The 20738-nt window shown below is 42.1% G+C and overlaps 1 protein-coding gene and 1 long non-coding RNA gene across 10 annotated transcripts in view; one reads left to right on the top strand and one right to left on the bottom strand.

Annotated features, from left to right (window-relative positions):
• The window catches only part of LOC133510948 (supervillin-like), a 39713-nt gene extending 28375 nt beyond the window's left edge, over positions 1-11338 (bottom strand). For 5 of the 9 annotated variants that reach the window (XM_061839471.1, XM_061839465.1, XM_061839470.1 and 2 more), the window contains exons 1-6: positions 11042-11338; positions 3363-3426; positions 2408-2499; positions 2271-2328; positions 1437-1585; positions 534-1362 (exon numbers count right to left, since the gene is read on the bottom strand). In XM_061839471.1, coding sequence (XP_061695455.1) covers positions 534-1362; positions 1437-1585; positions 2271-2278 — 986 coding nt within the window. In that variant the 5' untranslated portion in view covers positions 2279-2328; positions 2408-2499; positions 3363-3426; positions 11042-11338. Of the gene's footprint in view, positions 1-533; positions 1363-1436; positions 1586-1657; positions 1943-2270; positions 2329-2407; positions 2500-3362; positions 3427-11041 lie in introns of those variants that run through there. The other 4 variants (XM_061839466.1, XM_061839469.1, XM_061839468.1 and 1 more) reach the window with 4 other exon arrangements.
• A 186-nt stretch (positions 11339-11524) lies between these two features.
• LOC133510378 (uncharacterized) lies at positions 11525-14956 on the top strand. Its single transcript, XR_009797587.1, has 3 exons — positions 11525-11661; positions 14235-14519; positions 14613-14956. It is a non-coding gene; the product is annotated as an uncharacterized LOC133510378 (long non-coding RNA).
• The last annotated feature ends 5782 nt before the right edge of the window (positions 14957-20738 follow it).

Genomic DNA, 20738 nt, shown 5'->3' with positions numbered 1-20738 from the left:
GTATCCTGAAAACGTTTTTTAAAGTTTGGGGACAAACATCTCTCGATCGCCAATGTTTGATTAATGTAATCCACTGCGTGACCCACGGCACCTCAGACATAACGCTAAGGACTAAGGAATTACTCATTTGCAGCAGCCGAAGCATCTGAGCCTGAGGCGATAACTTGTGATATGATCAGTAGAAATTAACGAAGGATGATTCCTTCTTATTGCTTCTTCCTGCCTTGACAGCAAGCTGACAAATGTCTCACCGTTGCCCTCTCCGTCTTCGTTGATAGACAAGTCACTCTTTGGTGGAACGCCAAGGCTACGGTCAATTTAAAACCGTCATGGATACTTCTTGCTAAGACAGTTAACTGTTTTGATAAAATATTGATTACTTACAAACGTCAGTTTGTATCAGAGCGGTAACAGTGACAGGGGGAGGTAATAGAGGGAGGACCGGGACCATGTTTGATACAAGTGAGCTTTACTCAGAACACCAAAACATCAAGGGAGAGTCCCACAACCCACATGACATTTTGTGAACTCACCCCTGCCTGTTGAGGATGCTCTGTGCCTGCTGCTCAATGAACAAATCCCCAGGCGAGATCCCGTAGCGGGTGGATGGCAGCGAGGCCCGACGGGCGCTACGAGGCGAGCTGGGTACCGCTGCAGTGCTGTAGTCCCTGCTGAAATTAGGAGTCGGCTCCGAACGGGTTGTGTCTATGTGGTAGTGTTGAGTGGGATTTTGGTGCTGCTGCTGCTCATGCTGTTGGGGTACAGGCACATGGTACTCCTGGGTTCTAGCTCGAGAGGCACGCTCTTGTGCGCTGCGTCTTTGGTAGTTTTCCATGTTCATGGCTCTTTCCCGCTCTGAGTATCTGCTGTCTTGTGTAGGGGGCGGAGCTTGGTTTGCGTTGACCGGGACTGGTGAACCTGTGGGTTCAGGGTCTGGGTGAGTCGTCATGTAAACCCTGCCCACACCAGCGCGGTATGGGCCCCCAGATTCATGATCTGTCGCCTCTGTTTCTAGATTTTCTTGCCTCCCGGCCAAGTGTCTGGGACCAGTGGCATGTTGGTCGAGTCGAGCGCGGTAGCGTGGTGCATAATCAAAATCCACTTCCTGGTCTAGGACGATGCCATAGCGCTCTGACAACTGTCGCCGTCTCTCGGCCTTGTAGCGAGCGATGCGCTCGGCCTTGGAACTCAGACTTGCAGGGTCAGGGGATGTGTAAGAAGGCGTCGATGAGGCAGACAACATCACAGGTTCGACATAGACCAACATCGGCTCTGTCTGGGTGACCCCTCCTCTGGCCTGGAGTTGCGGGGATGCCAGCGGTTTCTGGGGAGTGTCCAGTTCCTCTCGGCTGAAGCGCCTCACTGCAGTAGGAAAAAAGCCAAGACCCTATGATGTTTTGGGTAACAATTTCAAGCAAAGTCCAGCATCATCTTACCCATCACGCAAGGTTCGCAGGGGTCCGAGGCCCGAGTGTACCGAGGCGGATCTTCCTCAAGCATTCTATTGGCGACCAAGCCACCGGGCAGCAAGGCTGGCGGAGCATCACTTTCAATTCCTTCCAGACGCCGGGCAATTCTCTCTTTCCTGAGACGAGATGCAAAGCCTTTTGATATAGTAAAGACGCAAAGAACCGACTAAAGTGGGGGACACGCGTACCAAAGTTGAATTCAGGCATTTTCTCTCACTTCTAATTCAAGTCCAGCAAAGGCCCAATTTAAAGATGTCTTGAAAAGATTAGCCCGAGTGATAATCCGGTGGTGTGGCATGTGTTAACTGTGATTTTCCCCTCCCTGATATGGAATGAAAACTCTCAGCCAGAAAATCCTAAAGACTGAACCTGTTTCAAAATCTATGATGGCAAATCTTTGTGTATTGGCAGAACCGAGTTGGCATGAGTTACATAAAATGAAAGAACAGCCAATCAGGAAGTGACCTGTTGTCGAACACAAATAAAGGAGCAAAATGTTGTTCTGTTGTTCTCGGGCTAATCAACATAATAAATAAAAAAAGCCAATGTGAAAACAGTTGCTTCTTCTACTATGACTCTATCTTGTCTGGGTAGCCTGTGGCGCTGTGCTGGCTCTCAGAGGTCAGTCTTGGTACAACGACAGACACATGGTTTGGAGCCTTAGATGTTGGATATATCGTTATGAGAGTGGTCAGCGGTGTTGGTAATTTTTAGTACACAGATTATTTCATTTTCCTTGTCATGAGTCAAAAACATCAGTGAAGATATTGGTATGTGTGTGACGCGCCAAGTAGTCGATACCTGTTCATCTCGAAATCTCCCGGAGGACCTCCTTCAAAGTATTTCGTCAACTCTGAAACTGAATGTTAAAACAGTTTTGGGAAAATGTATGGCTCCCAAAAAAAAAAAAAACAGCAACCAAACAAATAAATGCGCACCCTTGGGAAGGACCACCAGGAATTTGGCATCGGTATCCGAAACGCTCTTGACCAGGGCGGTCTTGTCACGCAGGGAGCAATCAGTCTGAAAACTAAAAGTCAGAACGTGAACCAAATATGAAAATCTGGATAGAAGAAAAAACTGAATAGACTCTACGCAGCTTGTGGTCTTTTTTTTTTTTTTTTTGGTAAATGACTGTTGATTGGATCACCAAGTGCTTCATCAAAATCCAACTCAAGAACAAAATCATTGAGTCTTGACACTCCCTATCAGCTTGGGACAAAAGGTTCTCTAACTTTGACTACGTTTTAGATATAAAGCAAGTATTTTTAGCTCAGGATGCATCGTATTAAGAGAGCTTTGACGCTAGGAATCCACGAGATCTTGAATTTCCTCTCAAGAGGTATGAGGTTTGCTTAAACAACTGCAGGCGACAGTGTAAACATGACACAAAAGCAGCTTTGTGGCATTATGGCTGGAATGCTATGCAGATTTTTTTTTCGAGGGTTTGAGGATTAGCTGTTCTAGACATCTGGAGTATTGAATGCTAAGCATGGCTATAAAGCTGTCAATGCTAACGTAATATCATAAGCATGAAGTTTAAAAATAATGGTCTGGTATTGTTAACTCTTTAACTAAAATGTGAACATTAGGCTACAGGGTTATCTGCGTAGTCATTTAAATTTATTGTTGCACATTAGTAAGATTTGTGTACTTGTATTAAGTCAGTACATAATGATATGATCTGGTTAGCTTGTTCACCAAAATGCTAACTTCGTGCTCTGAGGTTGTTGGCAGAGTTGTTTCAATCAACTGGTGCAGAATTCATGCTCAAAGTTAGCGACTTGCTTGCGTTATAATCATAAAGAATGGAATGCTGGTGTTAGCATATTAACCAAAATGCTTTTTGTAACGCGGGGCCAACTGTCGTTGGCCCTGTTCGCAGTTCCTTACCTCAAGGCTTCTGTTGGCAATGATGTCGAATTGCAAATGTTGCCCAGAACTTCTGATCCAAATCCTGACAGGACATAAGACTCAGTCAAGACCAGAAAACAGTGCTCGTATTTGAGACAGTCTTACAAGTGCCAGAATCAGAATGTTTGAAAATCCTGCCTCCAAAGACAGTTTACCTAAGCAACTATGAAATTTAAGAGCCAGGTCTATTATGAGAATGTCCCAAAAAGTCATTAATGAAAAGACAGAATCTGCCATCTTTGCTTGAAGTGGCCATTTTCAGCTCATTTTTGCCATTTTCAGGGGTCTGTCCAGCAGATTTTCTTCCAATAATGACCAAACTTGAACCACATATTGTATACTAGAAAACGGGGTGATAGAAAATTGTCAGGAATTGGAGTTTTTTGTCATTCCGTTTGGGGAGAGACTGGCATGGAAGTTAGATCGCTTGCTATAAAATACAAACTGAAATTTATTATTATCTATGCCTATGCTATGTTCTCGGCGTCACACTGGATCAGCTGGAAAGTGTTGGTCTCACAGTTCTGAGGTCCCCGGTTCAATCCCGGACCCGCCTGCGTGGGTTTCCTCTGGGCACTCCGGTTTCCTCCAACATCCCAAAAACACGCAACATTAATTGGACACTCTAAATTGCACCCTAGGTGTGAGTGTCTCGATGTGCTCTGCGATTGGGTGGTGAAGTATGTCTTATGCCCATATTTCGTCATGACTGCATAATTTCCTCATGACCTCAGTGGGGCTCTGCTCTGTAGCCAGATTTGTCCTTGAGCGCATCTCTGCATGTAGGCTATCCTTGATGAACTGAATACTGGACAATTTGTAATAATCCATTGCCAGCTAGAACCGGTTGAGACAGAAACCTTTTGTGTAAGTGGAAAGCCCTGATGTCATGCCACAGGTTTGATCCCACCCATGGTCCGCTCTTCTGACAAGATAAAAGATGTGTGCTTTCTCTGGACCTTCGCACTTGTGATCTGCTCTCTACAGCCATTGTCTGTTACTCATAAGTGCCCGGAATATTCTGGAGGTAAATTCTTCGAAGAAACTGTTCATCCTCTCCAGCTTTTATTTGGATAACCAACATTCTCACTACCCGAAATTAAACGAACACGTGGAGGGAAAAAAAAAAGCGTCCTCCAACACTGGCAACCAGTTCAGGGTGTACCTCGCCTCCTGCGCGCTGACAGCTGGGATAGGCTCCAGCACTCCCCGCGACCCTCGTGAGGATAAGTGGCTAAGAAAATGGATGGATGGATGTTATGTTCTCACTCCACCCAACTCAAATCAGTAAAATATTGTAATTATGTAGTTCGATAAGTTGCTGCCCCCGGTTGGTTTAAAACTCAAAAACCATAATTGTGTCATAAATTTAAAGCTTTTTGTAACGTGTAAGGCTAATTACTTCAAACGATGAAGCCCATGTCAAAAGTGACGTGTGTCAATCAAATGTGTGCAAACACACATTCCTCGTAGGTCGCTTTGGAATATTATACAACGGTCACGGCGAAAACTGTCAAGACAGGGGATTAAATAACGGTTGCCGCGGTAGCTTAGCAGAGATTTATACCCCTGCGCTGATTCTACGACGGGAGTCACAAGAAACAAGAGTTTTCCGGAATAATGTTTGATGTCGACGTTTTTGTTTGGTTTAATAGTGCGTCAGCCGCTCAATACGGAGTCCATGGCAACTCCCACAACAAGCACAGCAGTCTGTTGTAAAGTTGTTTCCTTTTTTGTCGCAGACAGATTGAGTTACCGCTCTAGACACCACCGGAACAAATCTGGGTCTATTTTTTGGCCTTACTGAATCTACAGGAGGATACAAGCAGATTTAAAAAAATAATAATAATAATAATGATATGATCTTTGGCTGTCAAAACCTATCGTGTATTCTTTTCGGATGCCAGACTCGTGCAATGTGCGCGCGATCCCCCTCGGAAAGCCCCGCGCAAGTCAAGTCAGTTCAGCTTTCCTCGGAAACGACAGCACGCTGCCAGCGAAAGGAAGCTCGGATCCGCCAGAGAAAAGCTTAGCCGGCGACTGTTTCCTATTAATATTCTCTGCAGAAAAAAATGATTTGCGGGGTGGTCATAATACATGCGGTGCATCGACAGACTTGTAAAAGTATCAGTGGATGCCAGCCTACCGATACTGTATTGTGATACCGTACGACACAATACTGATACTTTGTCCGATTGCTTTTTAGGTCTCTTAACAATGACACATCATCAAAAAAAGTAGATCACTGGTCACCACCAGCCCTTACCTGAAAAGGTTTTGAGAACTAAGACATTTGACGTAATACTCGACCACAATACCACAATACTGTTATGCATAATTAGAGTTATGTCTTAGTCTTGATGACACGTTCGCGGTAAAGAGTATACCTGGTCACCGATCACCAGGTCTTATATGAAAAAAAGGTTTTCAAGCAGTGGAACATTGCAAAATAATCGCAACATTTGAAGCTTGCCCATCAATACAGTTCAATGACATGATACAACACAGGTGTCAAACTCAAGGCCCGGGGGACCAGATCCGGCCCGCCACGTGATTTTATGTGGCCCGCGAAGCCAAATCCAGAATGTCTATTTCCATGATTCTCGGAAAAATCTGTACCAAAATTTCAAATTGTCATACACCATAAATGATAAAGTTAAGCTATTACAAGAATTTTTGTGTTACCAAACGTGAATAGTTGAAAAACACATTACATTTGATTTCTGATTCCAAAACTACTAGTTCATAAATTGATGATGTAAATATGATGAGATTAAATGTTTTTGTTCCACAGTCAGAACAGAACCTCTGAGGGAAACTAGAACAACAATATGGCCAGCGAGAAAAATGAGTTTTACACCCCTGCGATACAACATGGTTGTTGCTAGTTTGGACCATCCCCAATGCTTTTTTAGGTTAAAAAAAACAAGGACACATCTGCGGAAAAGTGGACATCTAATCACCCCGAGTCCTAAAGTGGGAAAAGGAATACAAACACTCACCAATCACTAGGATATAAGTCTTAATCAATATTTTTTGCTAATGCTAATTTTGTTGGGGCACCTGGTCCCCACAAGGCCTTACCGGTGCCACAATGCTGCACATGGTTGACATGGTAACCAGAGATCCAAGGGTTTCGGAACATGTTTAGCCCCCGAGTATGACAGACTGCGGGAGGCCAGAGATCGCAAAACCGTCACCCGAGCGATCGCACCGCCGCCGCCGCACGCCGACGACACCACCCGGCCTCACGCACCGGTCGCAATGTTACTCAAGTCGGACAACGACAGCGCAGCGGGACGCCAAAGCTGCTCAGCGGCGTAATCAGATTACAGTCAGAAATTAGCCGTGATGATCAAAACAGCGGGACAGGGGATTGGACGCGATGTGCCGGCGGGGGCAGGAGGTGGGGGGGGGGTTGTATGGTGGTTCCTGGTTCACCGACTGAAGGTGAAGCTTCATGCGGGTCAATTAGCATGAGCAAGCTAGCACATTTGTGCCGTAATCCCGTCTAGGATCGTGTGGTAAGAGGTGTTTACTTCCAGGCTTTCACTGACGGCTGGTGGCTGTTCGGTATCCCGAAATGTTCCTCGATGTTTTTTCTCATCTCAAGCGGCTTTTCGGTGTACTTCAACAATTCAGAAGTCTGAAAAATGAAAAATCCCCAGCTCTCTTTTACGCAACATAGCTATCTTGTCTCATGGCAAACACGGTTGTATGGATATTTAAAATAAATAATAATACAAAGCAGCACGGTGGAGCAGCTGTAGAGCGTTTGCCTCACAGTTCCAAGGACCGGGGTTCAAATCCCGGCCCCGCCTGTGTGGAGTTTGCATGTTCTCCTCGTGCCTGCGTGGGTTTTCTCCAGACACTCCGGTTTTTTCCCAGATCCTCACAACATGCAACATTAATTGGACACTCTAAACTGCCCCGAGGTCTGATTTTGAGTGCGGCTGTTTGTCTCGATGTGCCCTGCGATTGGCTGACAACCAGTTCAGAGTGTACCCCGCCTCCTGCCCATTGACAGCTGAGATAGGCTCCAGCACGCCCTGCAACCCTCGTGAGGATAAGCGGCAAAGAAAATGGATGAATGGATGGAAAATTCTCTCATTCATTCTGTCCCAATCACACCTACCCGTTTGCAGTGGACGATCTCTGATGTGTGCGACGGTGTAATCGCGTACCAGGAAATCGTGCACTGTCAAAGCTTCCGTAATGTTTCAAACATTAATTTGTATACAGTATATATCTATACACACACACACACACACACACACATATATATATATATATATATATATATATATATATATATATATATAAAAAACATCCCAAAAACATGCAACATTAACTGGACACTCTAAATTGCACATAGGTGTGTTTGTGAGTGTGGCTGTTTGTCTCTATGTGCCCTGCGATTGGCTGGGAACCAGTTCAGAATAGACCTCACCTCCTGCCTGTAGCTGGGATAGGCTCCAGTACTCCCTGCGACCCTCATGAGGATAAGCGGCAAAGAAAATGATGGATGGATGGATGGATGCAAATATGTGAAACATCATGTATATTGCACATGTTGCAGTCCAAAATGTGGCCTGGTGTCAAATCACACTTGACTCTGATGCTTTTTGTCACTCTTTCACACACACACACACACACACACACACACACACACACACACACACACACACACACACACACACACACTTGTCCCAGCTCTCCCCTAATAAGGCAACATGTGTTGTGAGTGGCTGCGCGAGGAGGTCACCCCGTCCACCATCCGACGCTTGTGTTTACAAGACGGCAGCCGGCCTTGTTGTGTCACCTCCCCACCCCACCCCCCACCCCACCACTTCTTAATGTTCCTCTGTGCCTGCGCTCGTTATTGCTCAACGATATTGTGCTATGATGTTGCATTATGTTGTTATGCTCGTCGGAACAACGTGTTATCGCTTGTGGTGCCGTATTAAATTCGTGAGCTCAAATTCCTGCTCGGACTCCTCATCAACATCATCATCATCGCCGTCATCATCATCATCGTAATGATGGCGGAGGCCAGATGTGCTCCCTTGCGTTAAATGTCTAACAGTCAACACTTGTATTTCATCTTAACATCAAACTGCTGGAAGTAAATTCACCAATAAATGATTTGAAATAATAATTATTATTTTGACGAATGAAATTAAACACTTTCAAATAAGCCAAAATGATACAGTAAATCCCATAAAATACAGATGAAAAATTTATATTATACAGTATAAGAGGTAAAATATTTTTTTTTAGGAAAGTGCATAAAAAAGTTTGAAATTAAACAGTTTCGAATAAACCAAATGATACAGTAAATCCCATAAAATAGAGATGAAATACTTATATTATACAGTATAAGAGGTAAAATATTTTCTTTTTAGGAAAGTGCAAAAAAAGTTTGAAATTAAATTAAACACTTTCAAATAAACCAAATGATACAGTATATCCCTTAAAATAAACACTAAATATTGATATTATGCAGTATAAAAGGTAAAATATTTTCTTTTTAGGAAAGTGCCAAAGAAAGTTTGAAATTAAATTAAACACTTTCAAATCAACCAAATGATACAGTATATCCCATAAAATAAACACTAAATATTGATATTATACAGTATAAGAGGAAAAACATTTTCTTTTTAGGAAAGTGCAAATAAGGTTTGCTAGCACTCAATTCTTCAACAAATCAACAATTTTCAAAATAAAATATTTTAATAAATATTTTATAACTATTGTTTTTTTTATTGAAGATTATAGATATCAGACTTCTTGCAGTGAATTATTCAATTCATGAAAAATAATGTATATGATGAAATAAAAATAAAATATAAAACAGCATAAATGTTTTTCTTTTTAAGAATGTGCAAGAGTATTGATTTGTCTTCTTTGAACCATGCGTACAATAACAACAATTTGGACAGCGTGAATTATGATAATAATGCCTTTTATCATTGCTTCGGCTTCATCTGAAGAGCAAATGAGAGACTATTTAAATGTCCACAACTGTTAGCCTTAGCGTTAGCCCTGAGCTAATTTATTGTTTGTTTCTTTGGGTCTTACTTTCTTGCTGACACGTTGGCAGGACACCATTTCATATCATCTTTGACGTGTTTCCTGAAGCAAATCGCAGCCCTCGGCGTCCACTAGCCAGAGACTGAGCTACACTGTGTTTGTTTACCCAAATTATAAAAGTAAAGTGAATTTGTAAAACTTATCCGCTGTTGCTATAAAATGAGCAACATCACAAGCAATACCGATACAGTTGATATACTTCGTCGTTATGTGCGTCCGCAGTTGTACCCACTGAAGGGGCGAGCGGGCGTCGGACTCGGCCCGCGCACGCTACACACAACTTGCACGAGAACGCACAAGCCGCCTCGCCAACGGCCATGTGGTCACTTGGGAACGACACACATGTAACAAAAGGGACTCATGTTGATGAAGATGAGCATCATGATGAGTTTTCTTTCATCGCGTACAGTACACGAAACTTACGTACAGTATTTTCAGACTAATGTATAATTTCTGACTGGTAAAAAAAAAAATCATACTGTTGAGAAAATGCTCAGAACAAAAACCTATAAACATATTTTAGAGAAAAGAGTACTGCAGTACTTTCATGAAAAAAATATTTGAATATTTAATTTTTCTTTCAGAAGAGTCGTATAGTTTCAAGAATAAAGTTACATGTATTTTTCTTTTTTAAAGTCATATTTCTAGTAAAAGTTCAAGCAAAAAGTCATAATCCTACAAAAAAGTCAAATTTTCAAGAACAAGTCACATTATTAGGATAGAAGTTAATATTTTGGGGGAATATTGCAGAGTAAAAAAAAGTTATATATTTTGAGAAAGAATAGTTGTTTATTTGAAATAACAGGGATATTTTTAAAACATTTCACATTTGATTAAGAAAAACTAATTAATTTAAGAAAGAGACATTATTGGGAAAAAAAAGTTCAATATTTTTTTTCTATTTTACAACTATATATATATATATATATATATATATATATATATATATATATATATTAGTTCTGCCCTCCTGTCCATAACTATTTTTAAGGAGGAAAAAAACTTGTAAACTTCTAATATATTTTGTTTTTCAGAAAACAATTTTACATTTTCATAAATAAAGTAACATGTTTTGAAAATAAAGCAGGGAATTTTAAAAAATATTTATTTTTGTCTTTTTTTAAATTCCATTTTCTTGAGAAAAAGAAATTAGGTAACAAAGAAAAAAAATAACTGTATCTTTAAGAAAAATATTGTCTATTTTGAAAGAAGTGAATTTTTCAAGAATAAACTTACATATTTTCATGCATCCATTTTTTTAGACTTGTTTTTTAATTTTGGGAAATTAAATTTAAAATATTTAGTGAAAAAAAATTAGATTTTCAGAGCATTGTTGTATATTTTTAAGAAAAAATAAAATCTGTTTTTTTTTTAGAATAAAGTTAGACTTTCCAGGGGTGGATCGCTTCAGGAAGAAAACTCATATTTTCTTCAAGAAATAAGTTAAAGTTGCATATCACATGAGAGCAAAATGTCCATCCGCGACTTAATCTTAAATATGTCATAAATTCAAAGCAAGGAAGGACGGGCTGGTGCAGTACAGTACAGTACTGTATCGTACTCACGTGTATCCTGCAGGATCCAGATCAGAACTTGCTCCTTCCTTCTTCAGGTGCTGCAGAAGATGCAGGTGTGAGCAGGTAAAACCAAGAAGTAAAAACTAGACCCCCACCCAAAAAAATATTTATACACACATACTTTGTGCTGTCTGGGGGGTGCCCCCCGCAAAAATAATCCAATTAATCCATAAAGTCCACACGTTTCTTTACGTAATCATCATCTGAGACGCAGTGGGAGAGGTGACCCACCGACAGGGAGGGTCGCTCGGGGTGCTCGGTGACCCCACCTCGAGGCCCGCCATGTATGGCCTCAACGCTGAACTGGGGTCTGCCATAAATAGCCGGGAGGGGCCCGATGCGACCACCGGCCAATGGGGCTGCTGGCCTGCGCGGGGGGGGGGGGGGGTCCGACACCTTCATGCAGGCCCGCCCAGGGAGGGAAGGTGGGAGGAGTGGGGCGGGGGGGGGGGGGGGTTCACCCGACAGAAAGGGATTAAATCCAAATCTGAGGCACATTGTTGGGATTGTAACAGAAGGGAAGTCAATGGTGGGATTAAAGATTAAATTACGTTCAGTAACTGTGCACACACACAATTAAACGCTAAAAGTGGTTAAAGCTGCAACATGTGAGTACACTTAGCTTTGAACTCGCAGCTGCAGGAAGTTTATACGCATACCAGGTTACTTGTAGTCAAATTGCTAGAATACTGGAGTCGAGTTGGTTTTCCAACGCCATGTTGGTTCTCTGTCGCCACCTTACGGTTCAGAATAGGCTTGCACAACATTTTCAGGCCTCTTTTTGAGAGCAACAAGTCAGGAAAAGTGTACAAGAACATCTGAACGTTATTTGAGTTTAGTCAGGGGCTCTTTAAATTGTGGCAAGTCTGCTCTGACTCGTACTTAAAGGGGAAGTCCAGTGGTTTGCATTCACAATGTATCCAATAGGTCAAGTAATGTGTACAATATTTGGACAATCTGATATTAAATCCTCTCTCATTTAATAGTGTTTTGAGAATATTTTTATCGACAATTACGGATTTTCAGGGGCGCTGCCATTTTCGCGAGTCACATGACCTACGTGGGCGAACGTGACGTGTTACGTGCCGTTCCAAATGCTCGATTACATGGGACACCATTTATGCTCAGTGCTGATTTCTCAGATTTATCCTCATCTGATGAAGAAATAGCAGTATCGGTTGATCGGGAAGGTGGAGGAATATTTCCATACACATTTGAACCTATAGCTGGAAATAATGTAGAATATTCGAATGGTTCTTCGGGTGGAATGACGCGGGTTGCGAGCCGAGCTTTGGTGGCGGCGACGGAGGCCGTTAGCCGAGCTTCGAAGGTCGGGGAGGCCGTTAACCGAGTTTTGGCGGCGGAGGCCGTTAGCCGAGCTTTGGCATCCAGGGAGGCTGTTAGCCGAGCTTCGGCGGCCGGGGAGGCCACGAGCCGAGCTTCGGCAGGAGAGGCCGTTAGCCGAGCTTCGGCGGCCGGGGAGGCCATTAGCTGAGCTTCGATGGCCGGGTAGGCCATTAGCCGAGCTTCGGCGGCGGAGGTCGTTAGCTGAGTTTTGGCATCCAAGGAGGCCGTTAGCCGAGTTTCGGCGGCCGGGGAGGCCGTTAGCCGAGCTTCGGCGGCAGAAGTCGTTAGCTGAGTTTTGGCATCGAAGGAGGCCGTTAGCCGAGTTTCGGCAGCCGGGAGGCTGTTAGCCGAGCTTCGGCGGTGGAGGTCGTTAGCCGAGATTTGGCATCCAAGGAGGCCGTTAGCCGAGCTTCGGCGGTGGCGGTCGTTAGCCGCGATTTGGCATCCAAGGAGGCCGTTAGCCGAGCTTCGGCGGCCGTGGAGGCCACGAGCCGAGCTTCGGCAGGAGAGGCCGTTAGCCGAGCTTCGGCGGCCGGGGAGGCCATTAGCTGAGCTTCGACGGCCGGGTAGGCCATTAGCCGAGCTTCGGCGGCGGAGGTCGTTAGCTGAGTTTTGCCATCCAAGGAGGCCGTTAGCCGAGTTACGGCGGCCGGGGAGGCTGTTAGCCGAGCTTCGGCGGTGGAGGTCGTTAGCTGAGATTTGGCATCCAAGGAGGCCATTAGCCGAGCTTCGGCGGTGGCGGTCGTTAGCCGAGATTTGGCATCCAAGGAGGCCGTTAGCCGAGCTTCGGCGGCCGGGGAGGCCGTTAGCCGAGCTTCGGCAGCCGGGGAGGCCGTTAGCCGAGCTTCGGCGGTGGAGCCCGTTAGCCGAGCTTTGGCATCCGAGGAGGCCGTTAGCCAAGCTTCGGCGGCCGGGGAGGCTGTTAGCTGAGATTCAGCGGCCGGGGACGCCGTTAGCCGAGCTTCGGCGGTGGAGGCCATTAGCCTAGCTTTGGCGTCCGGGGACGCTGTTAGCCAAGCTTTAGCGGTGGAGCCCGTTAGCCGAGCTTCGGCGTCCGGGGAGGCCGTTAGCTAAGCTTCGACAGCCGGGGAGGCCATTAGCTGAGCTTCGGCGGTGGAGGTCGTTAGCCAAGATTTGGCACCCGAGGAGGCCGTTAGCCGAGCTTCAGCGGCCGGGGAGGCTGTTAGCCGAGCTTCGGCGGTGGTGGCCGTTAGCCTAGCTTTGGCGTCTGGGGAGGCCGTTAGCCGAGCTTCGGCGGTGCAGCCCGTTAGCCGAGCTTTGGCGGTAGAGGCCGTTAGCCTAGCTTTGGCAGCTGATGATGCCGTTAGCCGAGGTTCGGCTGCCGATGAAGCCGTTAGCCGAGCTTCGGCAGCCGATGAAGCCGTTAGCCGAGCTTCTGGGAGCGAGCTCCACTGAGCCCCGGAGCTTGTTATTGGATACATTGTTCATACAAACCACTGGAATTCCCCTTTAACATAATTTTAAATGTGAATTTGAAATAGCCACAGTCCAGTGATGATGGTGTGAACAAATATGAAACCACATTCCCGTTTATTATTTTATGTTTGTGCTGTTTAAATCTTTTTAAAAAAACTGCATTATGGAGTTCATAATGTTGGAAAAGTTTTGAAATATTGTCTTATTTTTTGCATCACAAAAACAGCTTTTGAACAAGGGCGTGTGGAGTTTTTCTGTCACTCAACTTGCCTCAGATGTTCTAAACGATTTCAAATAACTATTAAGAAATCAATTAAATTCACGAACTCTATTGAATCAATTGAAAAATGTGTGTGTGTGTGTGTCATGGGGGGGACATCTGACTACTTGGTAACAGGCTACTTCCTGCGACAAAGCATTCAGAGGAGACAGAAGATGGCCGCCCTCCAACCGTGGCCTCCGCTGCCAACTCACTCGCGCTCCGCAAAATGTGCCAACTCCTCCAACACTTTGATGGCACTCGTGCGAGGCGCAGCGGGACGCCGTCATCTGACGGGACCTGGCTGGACCGCGCCGACCCGCTAATTAGTCTGATGCGACGGACAAAAAGCTTCAGCAAAGCACAGTGGAAGAAGAAGCAGAAGAAGAAGATTTTTTAGTCTTTAAATTACATAAGAATCTTGTATGTATTGTGAAAAAAATGCTTTTAACAAGAAAAAAAGATAAACAAATACACTATCTTGGCAAAATTATTTATTCACATGTGTATCCACAGGGTTCGATATGGCTTTGGGCTACTTTTTTTTCACATAGAATCGCTTCAATTCATCTAGAAAGGCTGTCCACGACGTTTCGAGGTGTCTTTCTGGAAATTTTGGACCATCCTTCCAGAACCGCATTTGTGAGGTCGCACGCTGGTGTTGGACAACCAAGGTCTCCCACCGGGTTGATGTCAGGACTTTCTGCAGGCCAGCCATGTTTATCCACACCACACTCTGTCATCCATGTCTTTAAAATGATAGGTGGCACTTTAAGATACGAGTTCAATTCGTTCAGTGGCCATTCAAAATTAACTCTTATCTCAAATCATCTTTCCTCACTGAAATTAAATGGGTATAAAAGTCCCACCACCCTGAGAAATTTTTATTGTTTTTTAGTAATGAAAAAAAAGCAAGCTATAATGTTGTAATTTATCAAAAGCTTAGATTGATAAAAGAAATAAACAGAATAAAAAGCATTAAACAATTTGTGCCTCATTATCTAATCTTTGATCGATCAGTGTGCTGCGCCTTCCGGTGTGCTCGCCTTGGCCATCGGGTGGCAGTGTTGTATTGTGCAGTAATGTACACACACGCGAAGAAGAACAGACTCCCGCAACTATTTCGACTGCTACTTTTCCATCACTCAGTAAATCGCTGCATTATTCGACAGCTAATTGTCAAGAAAAGAAATACATGCCTGTGAGTAATGTTATGTTATATTGTATATATGTTGTTCCACCATTTTCGTTCAAATATCCGTTTTTTCTAAGGTTTCTAAAACAGCAACTGTCCATATTAGCTATTATATTAGCACGTCAGTGTCTTTTTCCCTCAATTTGATGGTTGTTTGTTAGCATTAAGCTAGCGGACTTTCCGAAGCCAAAACTGCGATTGTTTTGCATACATTATTTGAAATTCTCTTTACTATATCCTTAGTTTGACCATAAACTTCAGTTGTGAATGGCATTCGGTAGCTTGAAAACTCTCTCTTTTTGGAAGAAGTTTTTACAATTTGTTAAAGTGGTGCAAATGATGCTTCGTATCTTGAATAACTCGTCGATCAGGTCCCTCGCATCTCAAGGCACCACTGTATTTTGGAAAATACAAATAAAAACGTCCAAGAATAAAAAAAAAAACATTTCATTTTGAGAATTTTTTTTTATCATGATAAATGGCCTTTGAGGAAAAATCAGTTTATCCATCCATTTTCTTTACTGCTTATTCTCGCAAGGGTCGCAGGCATGCTAGAGCCTCCCCCAGCTAACTTCAGTTGAGAGGCGGGGGTTTAGGAAAAAGAAAAAAAAACCATAAAAAATAACATATGTGTTTGCCCAATTTTAAAAACTGCTATTCTGTGACCTGATCTTTGAGACAAATATTAAGATTATGGTGTAATTAGGTCCTGTTTCAATGGACCATTCTGACCTGTCAGTCACTCGTACAATAATAGCCAATCAGATAGCCGCATTGTCTTAACCCCTGGCTTGACACGCCCCTCTCGCCGTATTGTCCCACAGGCAATTATTTAATCAATGAAACCTTTATTAATTAGTTTTTGTAAGACATTTGGGGACCTCTGTAAATCCTGTCTTTCACAATGAAATATGGAAATTCAGCAATTTTGACTGGAAATCATTGGAATCAAAATGAAAAGAAACATTGAGACACACACCACACACAACTAAAATTGAAGAGAATTTTATTTCTTTTTTTTTTCTTCACAATTTCTTTCTCCAAATCACGTCCGTGATGCGGAGCAAATTCTTACAATGCCATCATAACATCGTTGCCATTGTCATTTGGCCTGAGAAAAAGTAATTATGGGTCGTCTCATGTCTAATACATATCAAACCCCAATTAATGACAAAAGGAAGGCATTTTCATGCAAAGAGTTTATTTGTGAATGAGACTGCAGTATCATACAACAGTAGCACAATCATGTGACTATGGATTATCCTGCTATATGTATAGATACAAAGATCAAAGGCATGTCTGAAAGGAAACAACAAATGACTTTTGCTTTTTCTTTAATTTACTCTAAAAATAGCTTTTAAGTACTTGGCATAGTCTCGTAAATCAAACTACGAAACACACAAGTTTTGCCTGTCACCGCCTTTTTTTTTTAGATCATTTTTTGAATTTATTCAAACCACCAAGAGAGTACCAAATGCAAATATACTTTATGAAAAAGAAAACGATTTTTTTTACCCTCTCGTGCCTCTCGCTTGCACTCCATGCAAGGAAGGAAAAAAAGATGTAGAAAAAAAAGCACTTAAATCTCTTATGAAAATAGAAAATATTACAAGTGTGCATAATCACTGCTCATGTTTCACGTCAACTTGTCGTACAAAAAAAGTTCGAGACTTTTTTCTCATTTTGACATTGAAGTGTTAGCGCTCACATGCCAATCGCGGGGGCTGTTTTAATGTGTAGTCGGGGCTAGTTGGCGTACCTTTTTAAAAAAATCGAGCAGTCAGCTTGTCCGACCGGAAAAGAGACACAAACTGTGGCCAACTTGCGCGTTCTGCTACAGCGGCCCCAGCTGGAGGGTCCGTCACTCACAAGTAAAACTGCTAAATGTCATGTGAGAACAGTGTTGCGTATACTTGGAATATATTTGGCTGCAGTGTGATGCGATGCTTGTTTTTGCCAAAGAATGTTTGGGCCACACTCAAAAAAAAAAAAAAAAAATTACACTCCGATTAAAGTTGTAATCTTCAGAGAATAATGCTGTATATTTTCAAGAAAAAAAAAGTTAAGACATGAAAATAAAAGTTGTGCATTTTTTAGGACATTTGTCGTGTTTTACTTTTGAAAGAAAATCATGATGTGACAAATAAATCTGTCAACATTTATTTTAAAAAAATTAAGTCGTTATTATTAAGTCAACTAAATCTATTATAACTTTTTTTAAATTATATCTTTAAGTATAAGATAAGATAATGTATGAAGAAAAATGTAGATTAAAAAATGTTGACAAAAAAATCATTTATTTTGAAAAGTTTTATATTTTCAAAAAAATAAATAGGATGCTTGAAAAAAGTATTTTTTGTTTTAGTCAAATTTCCTAAAATTGTGTATATGAAAAAGAGGAAAATATTTTGGAGAACAAAAGTTTCAAAATTTTGAGGAATATCGATTTTCCAAGAAAAAAATAACAGATTTTTGAGAAGACATTTTGTTGTTTGCGTATTTTCAAAATAAAAAAAAAATTGTATTTTCAAGAAAAAATAAATAATTTGCTTTCATCAAGAACGTCATTTATATAACGGGAAAAAAATGAAATCACAAAAGGCAGACATTTTATATTTTTAATTTGTATGTTTACTTTCAAGAACATTTGTATATTTTTGAGGAAAATTTGTGGAAAACATACTTTTCTAGATAAAAACTGGCATTATATATATATATATATATATATATATATATATATATATATATATATATATAAAGAGAGAAAGAGAGAGAGAAAAGATGTCATATATTTCTTTTGTTCCCATTATTTAGAACTTTATTCTCAAAAACTATTTTTTTCTCCCCCAAAAGATTACAACTCCATTTTTTTTCTTTTTTTTTCCAATGTGGCCCTAAATCTTCTTTGTTTTAGTAAGGCGGCGTTGAAAGTTACAAGAAATGCTGAGAAGCAACTGCTAAAATGCTACAAGCGTAAAAAGGCTACATAACAATTACGCTGATTCATGACAAATACGTACACGTACGTTGAGTCGCTACAATGCAGTGCTGGATCGTGCAAAAACACACAAATGCATTTCCAAATAAATTTTTACCACTACTAGTTTTTAAAAATGTATTTTTTTATTGTTCTCTGTTTAAAAAGTATTATCTAAAAACCCTGTATGTATTGAAAAACTGTACTATACTTTGCATATATGTATTTTAGCCGCAGCATTGCATTGTAGCGTTTTAAGTACAACCATCGAAGAATTGCGAATCCCCCCGGAAGTTATGTGTGAATGCTGGGAGGACAGCAGCAATAAGAATAGAAATTAAAAAACTGCATCGGCAATCAAACGACTTGGCGTCATATTTTTGGAAATACTCATGTTATGCTTAAAAGCATTGGTGCGAATGCTCGATTCTCAGCATTCACACGAGAGGTTTTTTTGGGGGAGATTTTTGATTTTCTTTTTCACGGGATCAGCAACAGAAGAGCTGGGCAAATGGGAGCTGGAAGACGAGACGACAACGCGATGCACGAAACAGCGGGGACAACGCAACAAACGCCACAAACAAACGTTTCCATCGGAATGCTCTAGAAAATTAAGGACGCTATGTATATACTCTAAAGAGATGTGTGAAGAGAAATAAAACTTTATGGCAAAAATACAAAATACCTCTTAAAATATTGAAAATATACTTTATCATTTTTTTTACATTATGCAAACATATTAACAAGGCGATGATAGGAAAAATAAATACAGTATTCAGTGAAATGTACAACTGTACAACGCTTAACAAACGTGTAGGACCACCACCAAATTAACAATATTGGTCTTTTGAAATTTCAGTTTGCCAATTTATTAGAAACGTCCAATTTGAGTAGACCGACAAAAAAAGCCTTAAGAAGCCATTTTTGTCTGAAGTGGCCATCCATCAATCTATTTTCTCAACCGCTTATCCTCACTTGAGTCGCAGGCATGCTGGAGCCTATCCCAGCTATTTTCGAGCAAGGGGCGGGGTACGCCTTGAACTGGTTGCCAGCCTATGACAGGGTACATAAACAACCATCCACACTCAGATTCACCCCTACGGTCAATTCAGAGTCTCTAATTAATGCATGTTTTGGGGATGTGAGAGGAAACCGGAGCACCCAGAGAAAACTCACAGTCATGGGGAAAACATGCAAACTCTACACAAGCAGGGCCAGGATTTGAACCCCGGTCCTTACAACTGTGAGCCATATGTGCTAAGCATTCGACCATCGTGCCACGTTGAAGTGGCCATTTTAGTGATAATGTATATTGGTTAGCATGAAGCCCCCGGACTTCTACAAATCAGCCTCCATGGTCAGTTTCTACTAGCTACATGAAATTTAGAAGCAATGTCTATCATTTGTGCACCCACATGGAAGTCTGAAGAACCCATGCCTAAAAGACACAGGAATTCTGCCACTTTTGTTTGAAGTGGCCATTTTAATTAAGATTAAGATTTGGTAGCAGGCTCTGGACAATTTATTTTATTTCTGTTTTTTTTTTTTTTTGCAAATCAGACAGAGCGATAGAGATGGGAAGGATGTGCAGCAAGTAAAGGAGATTAAGGATAGCGATGGAAATTTGAAATTGAGGGTATTGTGTATAATGGGATTAGCGGCTATACTCCACAGGTAGAATGTGACTTCGAGTTGAAAGAGAAATTCTGGAAAGAACTAGACGAAGTAGTCCTGAGCATCCCAGAGAGAGAGAGAGTTGTGATTGGTGCAGATTTCAATGGACATGCGGGCGAAGGAAACGGGCGATGAAGAAGGGATGGGTAAGTACGGCATTCAGGAAAGGAACTTTGAGGGGCAGATGGTGGTGGACTTCCCAAAAAGGATGGAATTGGCAGTGGTGAACACTTATGTCCAGAAGAGAGTGGAACATAGAGTGACCTACAAGGGTGGAGATAGGTGGATTATATTTTGTGCAGACGGTGTAATTTGAAGGAGGTTACTGACTGTTAGGTTGTGGTGGGGGAGAGTGTTGGTAGTGTACTAAGGAGTTGGAAAGAGTACTTTGAGAAGTTAATGAATGAAGAAAATGGGAGAGAACGTAGAGGAGAAGAGGCAAGCGTGAATGACCGGTGGCTTTGATTAGTAAGGGAGAAGTTAGAAAGGCACTCAACGGAATGAAAAATGGAAAGACAGTTGATCCCGATGACATACCAGTGGAGGTATGGAAGCAATTTGGTGAGGTGGCTGTGGAGTTTTTGACCAATTTATTCAATAGAATACGAGCGGGTGAGAGAGAGCAGACTTCGGTGGTTTGGACATGTTTAGAGGCAAGAGTGAGTATATTGGTCGAAGGGTGCTGAGGATGGAGCTGCCAGGCAAAAGAGCGAGAGGAAGACCAAAGAACAGGTCGATGGATGTGGTGAGGGAGGACATGAGGACAGTGGAGAATGCACGAGATAGGCTTAAATGA

This window comes from Syngnathoides biaculeatus, chromosome 13 (assembly GCF_019802595.1).
Source record: "Syngnathoides biaculeatus isolate LvHL_M chromosome 13, ASM1980259v1, whole genome shotgun sequence".
NCBI classification, from domain to species: Eukaryota; Metazoa; Chordata; class Actinopteri; order Syngnathiformes; family Syngnathidae; genus Syngnathoides; species Syngnathoides biaculeatus.
The sequence above is the reverse complement of the archived record's forward strand: the minus strand, read 5'-3'. Positions and strand labels throughout refer to the sequence as shown.